This window comes from Carya illinoinensis, chromosome 4, assembly GCF_018687715.1.
Source record: "Carya illinoinensis cultivar Pawnee chromosome 4, C.illinoinensisPawnee_v1, whole genome shotgun sequence".
NCBI lineage: Eukaryota > Viridiplantae > Streptophyta > Magnoliopsida > Fagales > Juglandaceae > Carya > Carya illinoinensis.
This window is the reverse complement of record NC_056755.1, coordinates 38,127,185-38,145,244: the sequence shown is the minus strand read 5'-3', so window position 1 is coordinate 38,145,244 and position 18,060 is coordinate 38,127,185. Positions and strand designations below refer to the sequence as shown.

At 33.2% G+C, this 18,060-nt stretch overlaps 2 protein-coding genes across 4 annotated transcripts; one reads left to right on the top strand and one right to left on the bottom strand.

Annotated features, from left to right (window-relative positions):
- Positions 1 to 1,475: 1,475 nt before the first annotated feature.
- On the top strand, positions 1,476 to 2,254 carry LOC122307034 (dynein light chain 1, cytoplasmic-like). The gene is made up of 2 exons (XM_043119635.1): positions 1,476 to 1,818; positions 1,928 to 2,254. Exons 1-2 carry the CDS (start codon positions 1,681 to 1,683, stop codon positions 2,069 to 2,071), a joined length of 282 nt encoding a protein of 93 aa, XP_042975569.1. The 5' UTR covers positions 1,476 to 1,680; the 3' UTR covers positions 2,072 to 2,254.
- A 667-nt stretch (positions 2,255 to 2,921) lies between these two features.
- LOC122308513 lies at positions 2,922 to 8,196 on the bottom strand. Of its 3 annotated transcripts, XM_043121879.1 has the most exons (6): positions 7,960 to 8,196; positions 7,607 to 7,654; positions 7,120 to 7,194; positions 5,299 to 7,038; positions 4,926 to 5,070; positions 2,922 to 3,899 (listed from the first exon to the last, which is right to left on the bottom strand). In XM_043121879.1, exons 4-6 carry the CDS (start codon positions 7,033 to 7,035, stop codon positions 3,262 to 3,264), a joined length of 2,520 nt encoding a protein of 839 aa, XP_042977813.1. In that variant the 5' UTR covers positions 7,036 to 7,038; positions 7,120 to 7,194; positions 7,607 to 7,654; positions 7,960 to 8,196; the 3' UTR covers positions 2,922 to 3,261. The 3 variants fall into 3 exon arrangements, with proteins under 3 accessions (XP_042977813.1, XP_042977811.1, XP_042977814.1); XM_043121877.1 differs by lacking the exons at positions 7,607 to 7,654; positions 7,960 to 8,196 and having other exon boundaries at positions 7,120 to 7,589; XM_043121880.1 differs by lacking the exons at positions 7,607 to 7,654; positions 7,960 to 8,196 and having other exon boundaries at positions 3,487 to 3,730; positions 7,120 to 7,592.
- Positions 8,197 to 18,060: the final 9,864 nt, after the last annotated feature.

Genomic DNA, 18,060 nt, shown 5'->3' with positions numbered 1-18,060 from the left:
TAGTCGCGCTCAAGTTTAGTAGGAGTGTTGGATTGCCAGTGTTTTTTGTTCCCGGAGCAATGCCCTTGAGCACCATGGCGCATGATGGGCAACGATAGCCTTCATGGCCTGTGCAGAAGATAGGGAATGGAGGGAGGGGGAGAAAAAAAAAAAAATTGGGGGGAGGGGGTGAGAAAGGAAGAGGAAAAAAAATAGAGGAAGATGTGGCACACTCTCAGTATATGTGGCATCCCTTTGTGTCTATAGTGTTTTCCTAAATATATATAAACTCATTTTGATATTGAAACACATTTAAACTTATCTTAGATGAGCTCTACAAAACTCATTATATAATCTTAATTCATTACTATTCATAAAGAATTCAATTTATCTCAAGTCAACTCAAAGACCTTAGTATTAAGATATTTTAGAATTTCTCTCTAAATTTTAAGGTCTAAAATAAAGTAGATGGGTGTATAAAATGAATAATAATAAGTTTACTATCATCCTACCACCCTTTTACTATTTTTTTTTTAAAATTTTTTTACTTAATGATTAAAAAAGATCTACTAAAACACATTAAAGAAAGAAGAAAATATATCAAACTTACTCAAACTATCACAGCATTTGCAATCAGCTCAAAACCATGAATTTTGGAACTCACCCCCAAAGTACAAGAAAAAATAAATTATTCCCTTTTGCCTTTAAAAGTCTAAATTATCTCTATCAATTTAACAAAATGATACGTCCATATCAAGTTTACAAGAGAATACTAAAATATGAAAAACAATTAGAAAAAAGTGACCCAAAATCTCTCTTCTATTTTTAATTTCCAAATTTTAATGAAGATGTTTTGTCATTTTTTTTTTTTAGAGCTGCATATTGTAATTGTTTTTATTAATATAGGGTTAAGTCCAAATTAATAGTTTGAAAGATTATTACAATTTGAATGTAGCTTGAGTGAGTTATTATTATTTTTTTCTAAAAGAAAATATTTTCCAATAGGAGGTTGACACGTTAGCTATCATTACTTTTCAAAGACTTTAAATAATGGAATTTTACGCTAGTATGAACTATTTTCTCAACCCTTTATTTTTCAAGTCCCTCTGAAGGAGACCAAAATGGACAGGATCCAGACCGTTAATGATAGTTTCACTTTATTTATTCCTCTCTTTTTTTCCTTAAATAATTTATTTATTGCTCCTAAAGTAAATATTCAGTTTGAATTCGACCTCCATTAACTTTTCTTTCATTTGATTAAGTTAATATATAGATTGATTAAATCAACAAGCCACCTCGTATGAAGATTTCTCTCTGTTTTTTTTTTTTACTGATAAAAAAAAGAATTCTCTATTTTTATTTTTTATTTTTTAAATTTAAAGGAATGGAATATTTATTGCAGATGCGATTTTGCTTCAAAAATTTCTTCTTTCCTGTTCAGGGAGGTAATGCATGATAAATGGACAAGAGTTTGGAAAGCGGCGCATGCAGACAAGAAAGTAGCCAAAAAGGATGGGCGACGTGCTCCCCTCAAAGTTGGTCACGTTGGACTATGATCATGATGGAGATGGGGAAGCTTCTCGTTGTCTGTGCTCCAGAATCATAGGTACATAATTCTTCCTCCTTATCTATACATTCATATCATATTTGAGAGAAGGAATCGCTTCTGGGATTCCAAAAGGAGATCTAAAAAAAAAAAAGATGTTGGAAGGAAAAGCTAGGATAAAGGAAACGGACATGGCAGAGAAGATGCAGATTCAAGCCATGGCTTGTGCTTCTCAGGCCCTTGATCTCTATGATGTGTACGATTGCATCTCAATTGCTGCCCATGTCAAGAAGGTGTGCTTATTGCTTTGTTCCAATCAAAAGCTGTTCCAGTTATTCATCACTCATTAAGATGTATGGATTTTGTTGCTTAATCTTGTTTTTTTATGGGTTGTGTTTGCAGGAGTTTGATAAGATGTATGGGAGTGGATGGCAATGTGTGGTGGGTTCGAATTTTGGAAGCTTCTTCACTCATACGCCTGGGACTTTCATCTATTTTGCACTGGAGACCCTCAATTTCCTTATCTTCAAGGGAGCCTCTTCTTAAAATTATATATATATATGTGTATATATGTACATAAAATGTTTACGATCTTTGTTTGTGTGTGTGTGAGAGAGAGAGAGTCCTCGGGGAACCAACATTATATTGTGGTTCTGGATTCTTCTTCCGCACTCAGATTCTGTACGATACAATAATAGACCGGTTGTTGAAACAGGCCTTATCCTCTCAGTGATTGATGCTTCACTGTGCTCCAAATATGCCTCTGCAGTTTAACTAGAAATAATTACTTTAGTTTGATAAATGAGCCGAGATATTTTGAATATAAATAAATAAAATATTATAATAATATAATTTTTTAATATTAATTTTATATTAAGATTTAAAAAAATTAAATTATTTATTATATTTTATATAAAAATTTAAAAAAATTGGAATGATAAATTGAGATGAAAAGAAATTTTTAATTTTGATTAATTGGGACGTTTATAACTATTTCAATTATTATGCGTTTAATTTCCATTAACTAGTAGTTCTTTTTTTAAAAATTATTTTTCACCTTTTTCTTTGGTGTCTTCATATTTTCGAAGTCAAAAGTTCACTTTGATGATGATCATATTCCACATAGGCCGTAGGAATATCTGTCTAATGTCTATCTTCTGTGCTTGTCGCTTTCGCTGAGGTAGTTTCTAGCATATAAACAATTACAACACGTACGTAGTATTCTATTGGTGAATGTTGAACAGCTGTGATTGCCCACTGGAAACGTAATCCTCAATGGCATGTTGAGCTGGCTGATTGGGAAGACTCACTTCGGTCTAATTGTTTCAGTCAGGCTGTTTTTCTCAATGGCCACAAGAGAGTGATTTTTCTAAACTGAAGTAAAAGTCCTGCTTCATTCTTAGAACAGTTTTCCACATTAAACCTTAACGATCCATATAGAGTCTCTAGTTCTGGAGTGCTCACGAAAAAGGGGAAATCCCAGGTTCTAAATTAGGCGCAAGTGGTGGAAGTTATAGTTTACATGCTAGGAGATATACATTTGACTGCTTAAAAACATGTCATATGGAAATGATCCCAGCCTTGCGAAACTAGATGACAGTTTCAGCTCTCCTGTCTTGTAATCAGCATTGCACCATTATATATACAGGGAAAAAAAAAAAAAAAAGCAGCAGTACTATGCTGACCTCTCAAACATATGTATCCAAACAAAACTGTATGATATACCAAAGCACCAATTATGTTAGGACCTCCTCTATCAACCCATTTAAAACCAACCTCTCTATCTCATTCACAACTTCCTCTGCATCATCATCAGAAAATTCATGCCTCCAACCCACCACCCAGATTGCATTTTCCAATCCATTGCAGTTTATATCTCTCTCCAACATTGCATAAATACTGTCTACACAAAGATTCTCACCAGAAAGCTTGCTGTAGCTTCTCAGATTTTCTACACCCTTACAAACTTCCTCCACCAACTTTTCTATTGAGATGCATACTCTCACATTGCTCACAGGTGTTAGTAACAGAGGACGGACTATCTGTGAAACTATAAGGCTTTTACGCTCAATGATTTCATTTGCACATCCTAAAGTGAGTCTCCCATTGGCTACTTCCAAACCATCCATGCCTGATGCTTCAAAACTTGTAGAACTACCACCATTGAGATCAAAAAGCTCCGCTGCACGACTGAGAAACGATGGACTGCTTAAGAGAAAAGCTTCGAGATTAGTTCCAGTTTTGAAACTTTTGGTATCTGTTTTAGTATGAAAAATGAGATGGTAAGCTTTCTCGGCAATTTTATCATCCATTTCATGTTTGGGGCTCAATGGTGTGACATCAGAAAGAGAACTTTGTCTATTACTGCAATGCTCTGCAATTAAAAAGGGAAAAAAAGTTACATAAACATCTAAATTGGACGCATGAAAGTATATAAATTTTATTTGCCTAAAGAAAAGGGAAGATATCTATTATTGAATCAATATTGGTGTTCTTTTCCTGTTCTATAGAGGTAGAAGATGCAGACACTTGAATGGCTAATGGGTGTCTGTACGACTATGAAGGTGATAGCAGGGCCTTTTAACCAAGGTGCCGATTTCTTTTCCAATCTGGTACTAAAGGAATTACTCGTGAATATTTGGCTCAGAAGTATATTTCGAGGGACGTGAAAAGAATTTTGGTGACATATAGAGCGAAGATTCCATAGTTGAGGTGTAAATGAGTTTGGTTTTGAGTAGTGTATAGTTCCTTTTTTGTTATCTTGATTTGTACTGTGGTGGTGTTCTCACCCTAAGTTTGAGCTGATAAATGAAGGTTGGTTGGGTTGAAGAGAAAAGAAAAGAAAAGAAAACACAGACAAGTGATAGCAAGGCAAATTGGGTCTCGTAAAGCTTGACATCTACTTGCATTAATACGGAGAATTTGTGTCCAAATACTCATAATACCTCGAGCCTAACACCCACAAAGCACCATTGACATGGTAAGCATGGATACACAAGTCCAATCACTAAATAAAAAATGATTGGCTTGACTACTTGCCATGCCAGCAGTATAATACGAGTAATAAAAATTAGGGTCTTATGAGTAGAACTTTTCATCATAAAGTAAATATTGAGTTGCTCAATGAAGCATAACACTTGCATGATATTAAAATCTTAGTCTTTTATTTTATCTAGTTTTTATTACATGCGGGGGATGTCACTACCATTACAACTACAAAAAAGCATCTTCGTTTTTCATCATATGGTATCTGTCCCTGTCTGTGATCAAGAGATGTGATATGCCTTAAACATGCAGATATTTATATATGCATGTACTTGTACATAACTAATCACTCCTTTTTATCAGTATCGCCGATTTACTGCAGTGCATAATGCATAATCAAAGCATAGCATCTTACCTCCAATATGACATTGAGAGGCATCTTTGTCCACTTCTATAGGAAGTTGATCCCCCAGAGCAGTGTCGGTTCTTATCTGTGGAGAGCAATTTTGACTTCCAAGATCAATCCTCTTTTCATCTCCTTTGGAACTAGAATTCTCTATCTGCAAAGAAGAAGACGGGATTAATTTTCACAAACCATAGATTGTTCTTTGTTCACAGTTCCATTCATGTCAAGACTTAGTACTGTATTTCTCATACTTCTAAAACCGCCTCAATGGTTTTCAAAATAATAACAGCTAAAATCTTGGTTTGACAGAAAAACAGAAGTTGCAAAGAGACAATTAGACAATTAGACCAAATCACGGAAAGTTGTTATAAGGAAGACTCACAACTGATTTGGCTGCTTTAGGCTCCCTGACAGGCGTTGTCTTCTTCATCTGATTCTTTTTCTGATCAGAAGAATTAGAAATTGAAGTTTTTGTTTTCGAGGCGTGTCTCAAGATGGTGCTTTGGGTAGAACTTGGCTGCCCGGGAGTCTGGTTATTTATAATGTTTGATCCCTTTTGAGGCTTTTTCGCCTTTATAGTGTTCTCCTTGGCGTGATCTTCAGATGAGACAGTTTTAGCTCTCACTTTCTCCATCTCCGGTGGTTTCCTGCTGGTAGAAGCAACTTTATCAGCTTTCTTGCCAATTACTTCTATTTTCTGTCGTGTGTGATCTACAGAACCAGAAGCTTTCAGCTTAATTGAATCCTTTTCTCTATACTTGACTTCTTTCTCTTCTCTTTTCATAAGTACTTCTTTATGTCGTTTAGCTCCTTCTTCCAAGCTAATCATATTTATTGGAGTCTCTGCTGCTTCCATCTTGCCTTTCTTGGAACTCAAAGCCCCTTTGCGAGTTTTGGAAGTAGGCTCTTCTTTTGTTTTCGGTTTTGTGAGGATTACTTTGGTGTTCAAAGATTCCTCTTCCTGCAGCACTGGTGTGTGGAGCTCCTCCAACTGGCAGGAGACACGCATAGGTTTAATAAGAACAACAGGCGGTATCTCATCAATCAACCTGTGTTTGGAATGGAAATCATTGGAATGGTAGGAATAAGGCTTAAGCTCTTTGGCAGATTTGCTTTTCAGAAGTCCTTTGAGTTGCACGGTTTCAAGTATTTTCTTCAGTGTCCTCAGCTCTGGATCCACAGGCTGTGCCATAGATTGGGGCTTTCTCCCTTTCGGCATATCAATATCAAAAAGTAGCCTTCGCTGACTTGAAATTCTTTCACTCTCCAAATGTTCTTGGAGAGTGCGCTGCAATGGCTTTGAAGGGAACTCTTCTAGACCCATAAGCTTGGCAATCAAATTTGTAGTTTTTGATTTCTTCTGTGAAGCTGTTGATGAAAGAGAGGATTCAGTAGAACAAAAATCACTTGAATGAACCATCAAAGACTTGTTCGAGCTTGTGGAAGGGATCTCTGAAGCCGTGTCCGAGTCTCTTTGAGTAAGAAAACCCATTTCTTCAGAGGATGGGTTTGGCAATAGATTCTGCCTAGCAAGGCTGTCACTGATCACGTTTTTAAGCTGCTCGACGTTGTGATTCCTTGAAGAGCCATCAACTGAAACTCTTGGCTTTTGAAATCCCTTTGAGAGCTTTTGATACCCAAATTTACTAGAATATGTTCTCTTAATCCCCATTTCATCAATCCTTCTCCTTTCTGACCTCTCATTCTGCTTCCTTTTCAATTGACCCATATAATCTGAAGCTTCTTGCAACTTTCCTAGCATGATTAGAGACTCCTGCATATCAAGAGCTTCTTTCAACAAATCTTTTGCAATATCTTTAGATTGCCCATCATATCTCACTCCTTTGGACCACGTGTCAATCGTCTGGTTCAGTTTCTGAGCTCCTCTGGAGACTTCCATGACTTGAAAGGAGGATGAACTAGGAACTTCCTCTTTATCTGCCTTGTGTGAAATGGACGTATTTGAGTTCTCTGGTAATCTTCGGCTTTCGATCATATGCTCTACTTTCTGACTGCTTGTCCTCGATTTTCTTATTGTCTTACAATCTACAATTCCTTTTGGATCATCACATGTGACAAATGATCTATACACCGCTGATCTCAGCCTGTCTTGAGGCATATTCTGCGACCGAAGATTACATTGACACGGTCAGATGCAACTAATATATTCAAGGATCCTAACAAATACCGATTGAATACTTACTTGGTCTGAAGGAATCTGACCAAACGTTTGCAGCGCAAGGTTCTCTGTAACAGAGAAAAATATACTTGTCCGGCACTGGTAAGAAACACAGAGGAACAAATAATAAGGTGCTGACAAAACAATCGAAAGCAATGTCTTAAAAAAGAATGAATACATCATTCTCCTTCTGAAAACTTCAAACATGAACTACTGGATATGTCCAATGCATAAAGTTCCATCTTTTTCCTGTCAGTATTTTCTCATCCAACTTAGTTTTTGAACTAGCTAATCAACCATGTATCATTTGAGAGACGGGGCGGTTGTATTGAAGTTTTTTAAGGTGAAGACATTAGAAGTGATTAGACAGAAAGAAAAAACAAATAGAAAGGATGAGCTCTCTCTGTGACAATTGACATAAAGTAACTGAATTATGACATGATGTTAATTGAAGATGTATGTCGACTTAACAAATTGAAAGCAGAACTTTCATGTGCCCAAGAGTACTTGCCTGAGTACTTAAGGTTGTTCTTTTCCGGCATTGATCAATCTTATTATTCTGTTGTGTCATAAGAAAACAACTACATAAGACAGAATTTGAGAGGAAAAACAAAACAGAGAGAGAGAGAGAGAGCGAGAGAGAGAGAGAGAGAGAGAGCATAAAACAAGTACAACACAAAACCGTATTCCACATCATAATCATTTACATAAAAAACACTTTCATAATTTCCTGACTTGTTCTTTCTCAGCACTAACCAATGGGAAAACGCAAAACCCAAATGAGAATACATAAAAAAGAAAGTCAGAAGAGGAGAGGAGAGGAGAGCAGATCAAGACCCAGAACCAGTTTCAACGAAAGCTCACCTGCAAGTGAGCTTGGAGAGACAGAGATCCGGAGAGTAGGAGCAGAGCAGTCGGTGCATTGACTTTGCACAAGTGTAACAGCTTTGATGTCTCAACGCAGAGACAGTCGTATGGCTATACGGTGGCCTTGCCTTGTATACTGGGTTTTATGGGACAATAAAATTTTTTAGAGATTCTGAGTGTCGATTAATTGGAGCATTTTTGTTTTACCGTACTCGTGTTTGAGTGCCGAAAAAGGGAAATGAAGGAGGGAAGGTAGGTAGGTAACCTGTGCAGTGAACTTTGATGATCAGGAACTATCTACCTCCCAGAGTCCCAGTCTTGGTAAATGGTACGTACGTAATTCTATTCTTAATTAATTAATTAATATTAATCTTTTATAATTTATTGTAAGCGAGTAGTTTTAAAATCATTGGTATTTACTATTTATCAAGCATAAAATTTTAAATATTTTTTTTCTTTTATTTCAAATTATATTTTTTATTTACTAGATGTAAGCAATGCTTGTATAATTAAATGTAGTAATAATACATCCATACCTTCCTGGCTCGTTAACCAAACAAAAAAAATTGATTCATGTTTCATTTTTTTTTTTTCTTTTAGGCAATAATTAAATATAAAATTCTTTTAAAAAAAAAATTATTAGTTGAATTTTTATTTTGTATTTAAATAATGCATCCTCTATGAAAACTGATAATTTATATAATTTATTTAAACTTATCCGTGGATACAAAAATAATTCATCTCATCTTATTTAATTATTATAATTTTTTCAAATTTTCACACAAAATATAATAAATAATTTAATTTTTTTAAATCTCAAAAAAATAATAATATTAAAATAATAATATTTTATTCAATTTTTAACTTTTATTTTAACTCATCTTATCTTATCTGTAAAAACAAACCAGTCTGTTCTTCAAAAGATTTGATAAAATTAGGAATATTACTATCTATCTTCTCTAAAAGAAAAAAATCTTTATCATTTTAATTTTCATCATTGTATAACGTGGCATTAGATAAAAAGTTCATAAATAAAATATAATAAATAATCTCTAATAATATGATGTTGTATTATAAGATGAAGTGAAGATACTGAGAATTAAAATAATAAATAACATTACTCAAATAAAATTATATTTTATTTATTGAATTTGTCGCAGAGACCAGGATATGCAATCTCATTTGGATAATACTAGCCTCACCTATGGTAGCTGGGAGCTACTACTTGGACTAGTTTATTTTTTTAATTTTTTTTTTTATTTCTTGATTGAGAAAATATTTTTTAATAATGTTGTGGAATTTGTTTTTTAAAAATACATTTAAAAATATTTAAAAAATACACGTAAAAAAATTTTTAAAAAAATAAAACAAATAACGGTGGCTCCCGCTGGAGCGGTGGCTGTATTGCCACCTTTGTCATTTTAAATGCACTTTATTGCGTATTACGATGAATGACATATATACACATGTAGGAAAGAAAAAACCCGTTTACTAGTTTTCTTATGGACACATGGAATATATATTTGCTATGAAATGTTAACTATAATTTAGAAAAATGTACAAAAAAAAAAAAAAAGAAAACTTAATTTTTCACGTGTCAATTATTAATATGTTAAAAATTATAAAAAAATTAATAAATTGAATCTTATATGTAAAATTATACATATAGCACTACTCATACTTACTCTTTTCTTTAATAACAAACTATATAGAAATTATAAGAAATACATGTTTATCCGCATACTTCTTCAATCCACTATATTTTACCGTAATGTTGTTATTTCCTATAAATGAATTAGTCTGTATAATTGCTCATTCGATACCTGATTAGCTAAATTCAAATTGAGCTCGACTTGTAAAAATAAAATCTTTGTTATAAAAGTAGAAACTCGCTCAATTAGTAAATGATAAATATTGTATTAAACTCAACTCGATTTAGTTAAGACTCGTTAAGACCTATTCATTTATATCTGACCCAACTCGTTAGCTTAACTCGATTAAAAATCATCCATAAATCATTGAATATATATATATATATATATATATGTATAATTTATTTCTATATATTACTATTCTTATATGTGTGTGCATGCTTATATATGTATTAATTAATTGAGTAATTACATAATTATATATTAATTAATTAAGTAATTAAATGATTAATTATATAGTTGGTATTTTACAATGTGTTATAGGTTTTTTTTTTTTTTAAGGAAACAATGTGTTATGGTTAGTATGTAGGACTTGGTAGTTTCAAATAATACAATGTAAAAACCATATAAGAAATTAATGTATTTATAAAAATGTTAAAATTTAATATAAAAAGTACAAACAAAAGATCGATAAATATTAACTCAACTCGACTTGAGCTCCAGTTGATCGAACTCCAATGATTTGAATTCGAATTATTTGAATCCAACTTAGACTCGTGAATCCAAAAGTTCAAATCGGTTTGAATTGATTACAGCAATAATTGCAAGGAAAGAACACACATGCATGCAGTGATTAGGATCCATTCATGCGCGCATGATTATAATATAAGAATGAGCCGGACGGTGTATCAGTTTACGTACAAAATGCAATCAGCAGCAATTATTCGAAGAATAATATTATATATAATCCTATAATATTCAAACGTTATATAGTTATTTTAAAAAATGATAAAGTTTATTTAAAAAATTAATTTTTTATGTAAATTTTATATTTATTTATTTTTTTTAAAGTGATTATACGGTACTTATGTCCTCAAGATTGTAATTATTATTTCTCTTATTTTAAATTCTAATATATCTTTAAAATACACTACAATATTAATAAAACCAACATAAATACCCTACTCCTAATTTAGATGTCGTCTCAGCCAGACATTACTTAAATAGTTAATTACTATCCTTTCCTTCCTAAATTTTTTTTTTTTTTAAAAAATATTTCCCTGTTGTATCAATCAATAATTAATATGATATTTATGTATAAGTTTTGTTACGTACAAATACAGTCGTGTACTAATCTGTATATCAATACTGATTTATTCATACTTAAAATTTAAATCAACATTATTTTTAATAAAATTTATTTTTTAACCAATCACATCATATTAATACACAAATTAATACACAATTATACTTACAATTATATCTTTTCATTATGTTAAGTTGACAACTGCAAAGCTACCCAAATGACATCCTTAAATGTAGTCAGTCACATGACTACTCTCGCAATATTGCACCAATTATGCCCATTTTTTAGGCCTATATTAAATGCATGATTTGAATCCCAATTCCCAACAACTTTTATGTTTCCTCTTTACCCAGTAATTAACGTAAGAATCCAGCTACAACCACCATTCGGGACCCAAAATTTCCAACAAGTGCAAAAGAACTTTTTTTGCTTTTTTCATATATTTTAAAAATACTCTTAAATATTATTTTTCAAAAATAAAATTCACAACATCAATAAAAAAATATTTATTTAATGAATTAAAAAAAAAAAAAAAAAAAAAAAGAGAATATAAGAAGAAATGCCCTGGACCATTATCGAAAGAAATCCAAGCATTTCTCTTAACATAAACAGTACGTAGGTCAATCATTGTTTGATATTGAAAAGTTTGCCTACACCTTAATCTTATAAACAGTTAATTAACGTAAACAGTTTTTAACTTTTCAAACGCACCTTTAGGCCGAGTTTGTTTTCATTAAGGCTGTTCATATGGGCCGGATTTTTTATCCGGCCCAGGCCGGAACCCGGATAATCGGGTGTCCGGTTATGGTTTTTGGCCCGGATTTAACCCGGGCCGAAACCCACATTATTAAAACCGGCCCAATCCGGGCCGGTTGCGGGTATTACACACGGGTACAGGATTTTAACCCCGATACCCGGTTTTTATAAAAAAAAAAAAAAAAAAAAGTTATTTCTTATTTCGTATCTCTCTACTCCTCTCTCTCTCTCTTGCTCTCGCGTCCGAGCCCAACGAAGGGAACCCTAGGCCTTCGCTTCAATTTTTGCCGCCATCTGTCTCTCTCTCGCCGCCGCCGTCGGACTTTAGATCGGTAGTCTCTCTTCTCTCTCTCTCTCTCTCTCTCTCGATCGACCCAGCAAGAAAGGCAGATCTGCTATTTTTTGTTAAACATGGATATTTTTTTGTTTACGAGTTTTTTAGTCTTTACGTATACTTTGGGCCATTGGGAGAAATCCAGAGTTCTTCCTATTCGATTTTTCGATTTGGTTTCATACTTTGGTCTCGCCGTTTCTCTTGCTCGATATGTTCAAGTTTTTTTTATGGATTTTTTAGGGACAATCTGTGCTACATCTCTGTTCAAGTTCAAATCTGCAATAGTTTTTTATGGTTTTTTTCCTTTGAGTACTTTGTTGATTTGGGTCTGTTTTGTTTTCATTTCTTTGTGTTTAATGCCCAGATCTCAATCCTTCATTTTTTGTTTTGTTCTGTTTTGAATGTACTAAGGTCTTGGGTTTTATTAGCTTTGGCTGTTAGTAGATTTTAAGCTACTAGTACAGGCTAGAAGAAGATTTTCCTTGTATCTGGATTTGGATGCTAGTCCAAATCTTGCTTTGGACTGCCAAGGAATCAACCAATCCTCGGTTAAAAATGCAAGCAGTACTGGTCTCTCTCCTGTCATGCTGCAACAGTTGTTTTAAACTAAAGGCATATGCTTTGTAAAAGAGTGCACACATGCAACTAGAATGATGTTGTAAGATCTTTCAGTTTGTAGTCATTTACTTTCCTTTTATCGCATCTGTATGTGAATATTGTAGGTGCGAATATGTCATGCTTGTCATATATTTTATACATAAATGTACTAACCATGGCGTTTATTGTCATTAGAGGCGAGCTTTCTGGTTGTCTTCTCTGAAATTGCTTTGGATTATTGATTACGCCTTTGTAAAAAAAAAAAAAAAGCATACCCAGGTCAAAAGGCGAGCTTGGAAATGTTGTATACTTGGACAATTAGGGATTGAATATGTATTAGGAGTCTTTGATGTACAATTCTGATTCTGACAGTGATGGCATGACAGTGAGATTCAACTGCAAAGATTTGAATTGCTAGATGTGTATTGGAGTTTTGACAGAGTGTAACACCGTAACCGGGTTCAATCCGGAACCCCCAAAAAAAAAAAAGCCCGGGTTCAATCCAGAACCCGGAATCCGGGTTTTACACAACCCGGGTTCATCCGGGTTCCGGCCGGATCTGACCCGGGCTAACCCGGTCCGGTTTCTGGCCCGAATTTCACATCCGGGTTCTGGTTTGGGTGTACCCGGGTTCCCGGGTCGGAACCCGGATGAACAGTCCTAGTTTTCATAATCAATTTCATCTCATTTTAATTTTTAATTATTACAAATTTTTTTAAATTTTTACATAAAATAAAAAATAATTCAATTTTTTTAAATCTTAAAATAAAAATAATATTAAAAAATATATTTTAATAATACTTTATTCAATTTTTAACTTTAATTTTAACTCATTTCATCTGCATAAACATAAGAGGTCTGATCATGTAATAATACATTCATAGCTTCCTGGCTTTTAAACCCCCCCCCCCCCTCCCCCCCACGCCAAGCAAGTAGTTTCATAAATAAAACTAAAGGTTATATGATACAGGATTTAATAATTGCAGTCGTCACTTATGCCAATGCAGTCGACATGTCAAGAACATGAGATTGTTCACTTGTGTTCTAAACAGCATTCATTTCTAAATAATCTTCGGGATTGTTATATGATACAAATACCTGATCATTAGGCGTAACGGTATGGATGAAGTTATGTATTATACAACATGCAAGAATAATATAATATTGCCAAGTTGGAAGGTATTTGGGTATGTTTTTTAAAAGTTGGAAACACCTCTTCAACACACCGAAAATTTTATTCAATAACATTCCGAAAGAATGAATGTCAATAATTAAATAGATCTTTATATCATTGGAATGTACGATTTCCATAATGTTCAGATCTATGGTACCTCACTATTGAATACAGTGGCATAAATCCCTCCATGCAAGGGAATGCAAAATCTACTAAATAATAATAGCCTGAGAATTTCGTAAAACATTAATCTTTTATAAATATGGTATATAAAAATTACCACAAAATTGTATGGTACAAATTAAATAATGTGTAAAAATTACCGTCTTTAAGCCATGGAAAATTATTTCTCAAACGCCTTAACGCATCGATTAAAATGCGAGCATCATGGCTTGTACCCTCCCACCCAGCATATACGAAAGTGAATTTTATATCAAAATCACATACACACAAAACATTCTAGGCAACTTGGTGATATCGATTTAGATATGCGTTAGTTACAGAAGTCGGCACAGCTGCGTCAATCATGATCTCATCCATTGCGCCATGACATTTCTGCAGATTTTGTTTTAAATTTGCATAAATTCCAAAAATCGTGTATTGCAAACATCACGGCATCTGTAGAGTGCATTTAATCCACGAAAGTAGATAATGTAAGAAAATTTTACCTCGAATCATGGATAATGGCTGGGATTTCTTTCAATATAAGGCATCACCCATGTCGTCGCCTAACTTGGTTTAATCACATGGTGCGATAGGCGACATAAGGCTTCCTCACCAGTGACCTGTCGTGACGAATTACGCAAGAACACATCTCTACATAACAATCACATAGGGCCCAAATGCATATACTTTCATTCAGAACATCTCGTAACAATTATCAGGATGTCCATTTAAGATTGCGATGATGTATTCCTTTCCATGAAAGCCAATGTTATATTGTGGCCTGGACATAGGAGATCGGGCACAGGATTGCTGCTCCTTCGTCATCATGTTCAAAAATCTCACCTCTTCTTGCATACCATCGTTACGGCTTCTCCTTGCGTCCCATTCCGTCCATCTATTTTTGTCAAATGTATTTGATGCGTTACTACTAGAGCCCTCCCCGCTCGTCTCATTCTCCTCGGTGTTTACCTCATTATTTCACCAGCTATCATTGTCCATGTTGCGCTTTTAAAAATAATTAAATGCTAATATTAAATCTGACTTAATATAAGTATTTGTAATACTAGAAATAAAAGGAATTCATTTTTTTATGAACTTAGCAAGTACTTATAATAAAAGGCTAACTAGAGATTTTGAATTCTAATAGATCTTAAAAATACTCAACAATATTAATAAAACCAACATAAATACCCTAGCTAAAAGATAATAAATAAATAAATAATTTATATTGAAAAATTTGTGACGGATTATTTTTGACAAGTAAAATGAATATTTATGATCGATTATTAGCATTGAAAATAACTATTTGTGATGAAAACAAATTTATTTTAACAAGAAATAATTATTTTTGTAGAAAATAACTTGCCACAAATAAATAATTTTCTTATAACGCGCCCAATACTCTTAATGCCTGGTTCTGATAATTAATTTAGATGTTGTTCTCTAGCCAGGCATTACTTACTGTCTTTCCGTTCTGAGTTTTTTTCTTCTTCAAAAATCAATTTCATTCAGTACCTTTATGATGATGAAAGATCACTTAACATTTCCTGAAGTATCAATCAACAATTAATATGACATTTATGTTAAGTTGTTAACTGCAAAGCTACCCAAAGGACATTCTTAAATGTAGTCACATGAGGACTCTTGCAGTACTGCACCATTTACAGATTCCCATTTTTTAGGCCTATATATTTCTATATATTCTTAAATGCATGATTTGAATCCCAATTCCCAACCACTTATGTTTCCTCCTTACGCAGCTATTAACATTGTTTGAAATTTAAAAGCTTGACCACAACTTCTACGACACGAAAGCTACCACCGGCTCAATAATTCAGTACTCGTTCACACGAGCCCCATTTTCATATGTAGTAACGAACAAGTAAGGATAAGGTGACGATCAGAAGTGATTGATATATTATTGGGTTATGGTGACGATCAGAAGTGATTGATATATTATTGGGTTATGCTACACAACCCCCAACCCCCCAACACTCCACTTATTTTTTAATTTTTATTATTTTATTTTTTATCAAATATTTAATATATAAATAATAAATAAAATAATTAAATTAATTTAAAAAAAATAAATTCAAAAAAAATATTAAAAAAATATTAAAAAATAAAAATGAGGTGGGGTGTTGGGGGGTTGGGGGGTTGGGAAGATTTATTCTATATTATTTGAGTAATGCCATTTGAAAGTCTGCATACCATTTACATGACATATTTAATTTGTAAAATTTGAATTTTAAAGTTTATCTTCAAAATAAAATTATGCTATGTAGATAGTGTGTAGTGTAAAGACCTTCAACCATAATTACTCTTCTTAAAAAAAAAAACTTATGCGTATGACCACCCAATTTAATGTAAACTAAGTTTTAATTATTATATTCATCATCTCTTGTCATGACATCAAATAATTGAAAGATAAAAAATAATAAAAATATATATATATATATATATATATATATATTTATAATTTGATATCTCATATATATGTAGGGTTGAGAACAGACAAAGTTGAAGTCAGAATGCCCTAATTACGATTCTGACTTTATCTTCGACTCCTATTTTGACTCCTACTTCGACTCTAATCGCTAATCAATGTTGACTCCGCTCTGATATCGACTTTGACTTGTTGGAGCAGAGTTGGATTTTGTAAATTAAAGCACGCTTGTTTCACCAAAATAATAAACTGCAAATCACAAAATCACATATCGTATCTCACAAAACAAAATCACAAAATGGAAAGGGGTTGAGCTTTGTGTCTTACGACTGTGATTCACAAAAATTCAAGGGATGGTGTGAGTTGTTTGGCATAGGGCAAAAGCAAGAGGGGGAGGTAGAGGAGCTTCCGAAGACATACAGGTGTCGTGGCATGAAGGATGGTAGTGACGGAGCCCTAATCGAGAGAGGGACAAAGAAAAGAACGAAAGAGAGAGATATTTGAGAGAGGGAGAGTGAAATCGAGAGGGATGGGAGGGGGAATTCAACCGACGAGACGTGATGGTGTTGGCTGTGTGCTCGTGGTGCGGCCTTATTGCTACCATTCATGGTGGCGAGCAATTGAGAGAGAAGAGAAACATATATGAGGGAGAGAAGCGTTCGGCACAAGGGGAGAAAACAAAAGGAAAAAGAGGAGAGAGAGAGAGAGAGAGAGAGAGAGAGAGAGAGAGAGAGAGAGAGAGAGAGAGAGAGAGAGAGAGAGAGAGAGAGAGAGAGAGAGAGAGAGAGAGAGAGAGAGAGAGAGAGAGAGAGAGGAATTAGGAATTTGGATTTGGGCAACTAATCCTAGCCTTACATGTAGTTCTCATTTTAATCCAAGGGTGGAAATAAGATATGGAGAAATAAAGAGAGAAAATAGAAAGGAAAATGGAATTACATCAAATATAAAATAAGATTTGTTTTCTTGATCCCAAAATTTATATTTTTCCAATTAAAGCAAAATGGAGCGTTGTAATAATTATTCTAAGAGAAATAAATCCATTTAAATACATAGAGGTTTTAACATAAAGTAAAATGATGAGTATTAAACAATATTCCTCAAAAAATAAAATTATTTAAATAAAATTATTTAAATAAAATCATTTAAATTATTATACTTTAGTGAATTAATATTACTGATATTAACTTATTATACTGTACTTATTTTAATATTAGTGTCTAACTTATTTCTATATTTGATTATGTAAAGTAGTAATACTATGATGTTTAAACGTACTAAATTATTATTAGTATATTTATATTATAGTATAAATATATTATCTTATTATAATTAGTTCATACTAATATGTTATTGAATTTAACTATATAAATTCTAGTATATATAACCATATAACTATACTAATATATATGATCAATATATAGATAAATATATATATTTTTGTAACATATATATGATATCAGAGTTTGATTAGGATTCGGAGTTCGAGGCGGAGTTTGAGGACATAGTCAGAGTCAAAGAGTCGAATTGGATTGGATCAAAGTCGGTTCGGCAACACCTTCGACTTCAACTAGAAAATGAAAACAAAAAATCGACTCCTGGAGTTGGAGTCAGAGTAGAGTCGAATTTTTAGATTTCTACTGAACCATATATATATATATATATATATAT